Below are 432 nucleotides of genomic sequence, written 5' to 3'. Positions count from 1 at the left end.
CCCTGGGGCGCGCCCCAGGGGCAGCAGGGGACTCCCTGGGGGGCCTCCCAGGGGCAGCAGGGGGCCCCCTGGGGGGCCCCCCAGGGGCAGCAGGGGGGCCCCCGAGGTGACCCTCCAACTGTTTGGCTGATTGTGGGGATGAGCTTTTTGCAGGTAAGCAGCAAAGAGAGGCAGCAGCAAAAAAGGAGAATAAAAAGAGACTGAGAGACAAGAGAAAGAGGGTAGAGAGAAGCTGCTGCTGCTGCTGCTGCTGCTGCTGCTTCTCAGGAGGTTCTGGGCCTGGTCGAGCAGCAGCAAACGGAAGACGCTGTGCTGCACCCTGCTTTCGCCCGACTTGCTGCTGCTCTTGTGTCTGCTGCTGCTGCTGATGAGCAGCTGCGCCGGCTTGCTGCAGCATGGGCCCTTTCTGGGGCGCTGCTGCAGCTGCCGTGG

At 64.1% G+C, this 432-nt stretch overlaps 1 protein-coding gene across 1 annotated transcript in view; it reads left to right on the top strand.

The window, feature by feature from the left end:
• The window catches only part of ETH_00036745 (SNF2 family N-terminal domain-containing protein, putative), a gene marked incomplete at both ends in the record, with an annotated part of 2,979 nt that extends 2,775 nt beyond the window's left edge, over positions 1 to 204 (top strand). Inside the window, one exon of the mRNA XM_013374980.1 lies at positions 19 to 204. Coding sequence (XP_013230434.1) covers positions 19 to 204 — 186 coding nt within the window. The remainder of the gene's footprint in view (positions 1 to 18) is intronic.
• Between the last annotated feature and the right edge of the window lie 228 nt (positions 205 to 432).

The sequence above is a fragment of the Eimeria tenella genome, genomic scaffold (genome assembly GCF_000499545.2).
Source record: "Eimeria tenella Houghton genomic scaffold, Eth_scaff2429, whole genome shotgun sequence".
Lineage (NCBI taxonomy): Eukaryota > Apicomplexa > Conoidasida > Eucoccidiorida > Eimeriidae > Eimeria > Eimeria tenella.
This window is presented reverse-complemented; position numbering and strand designations above follow the sequence as displayed.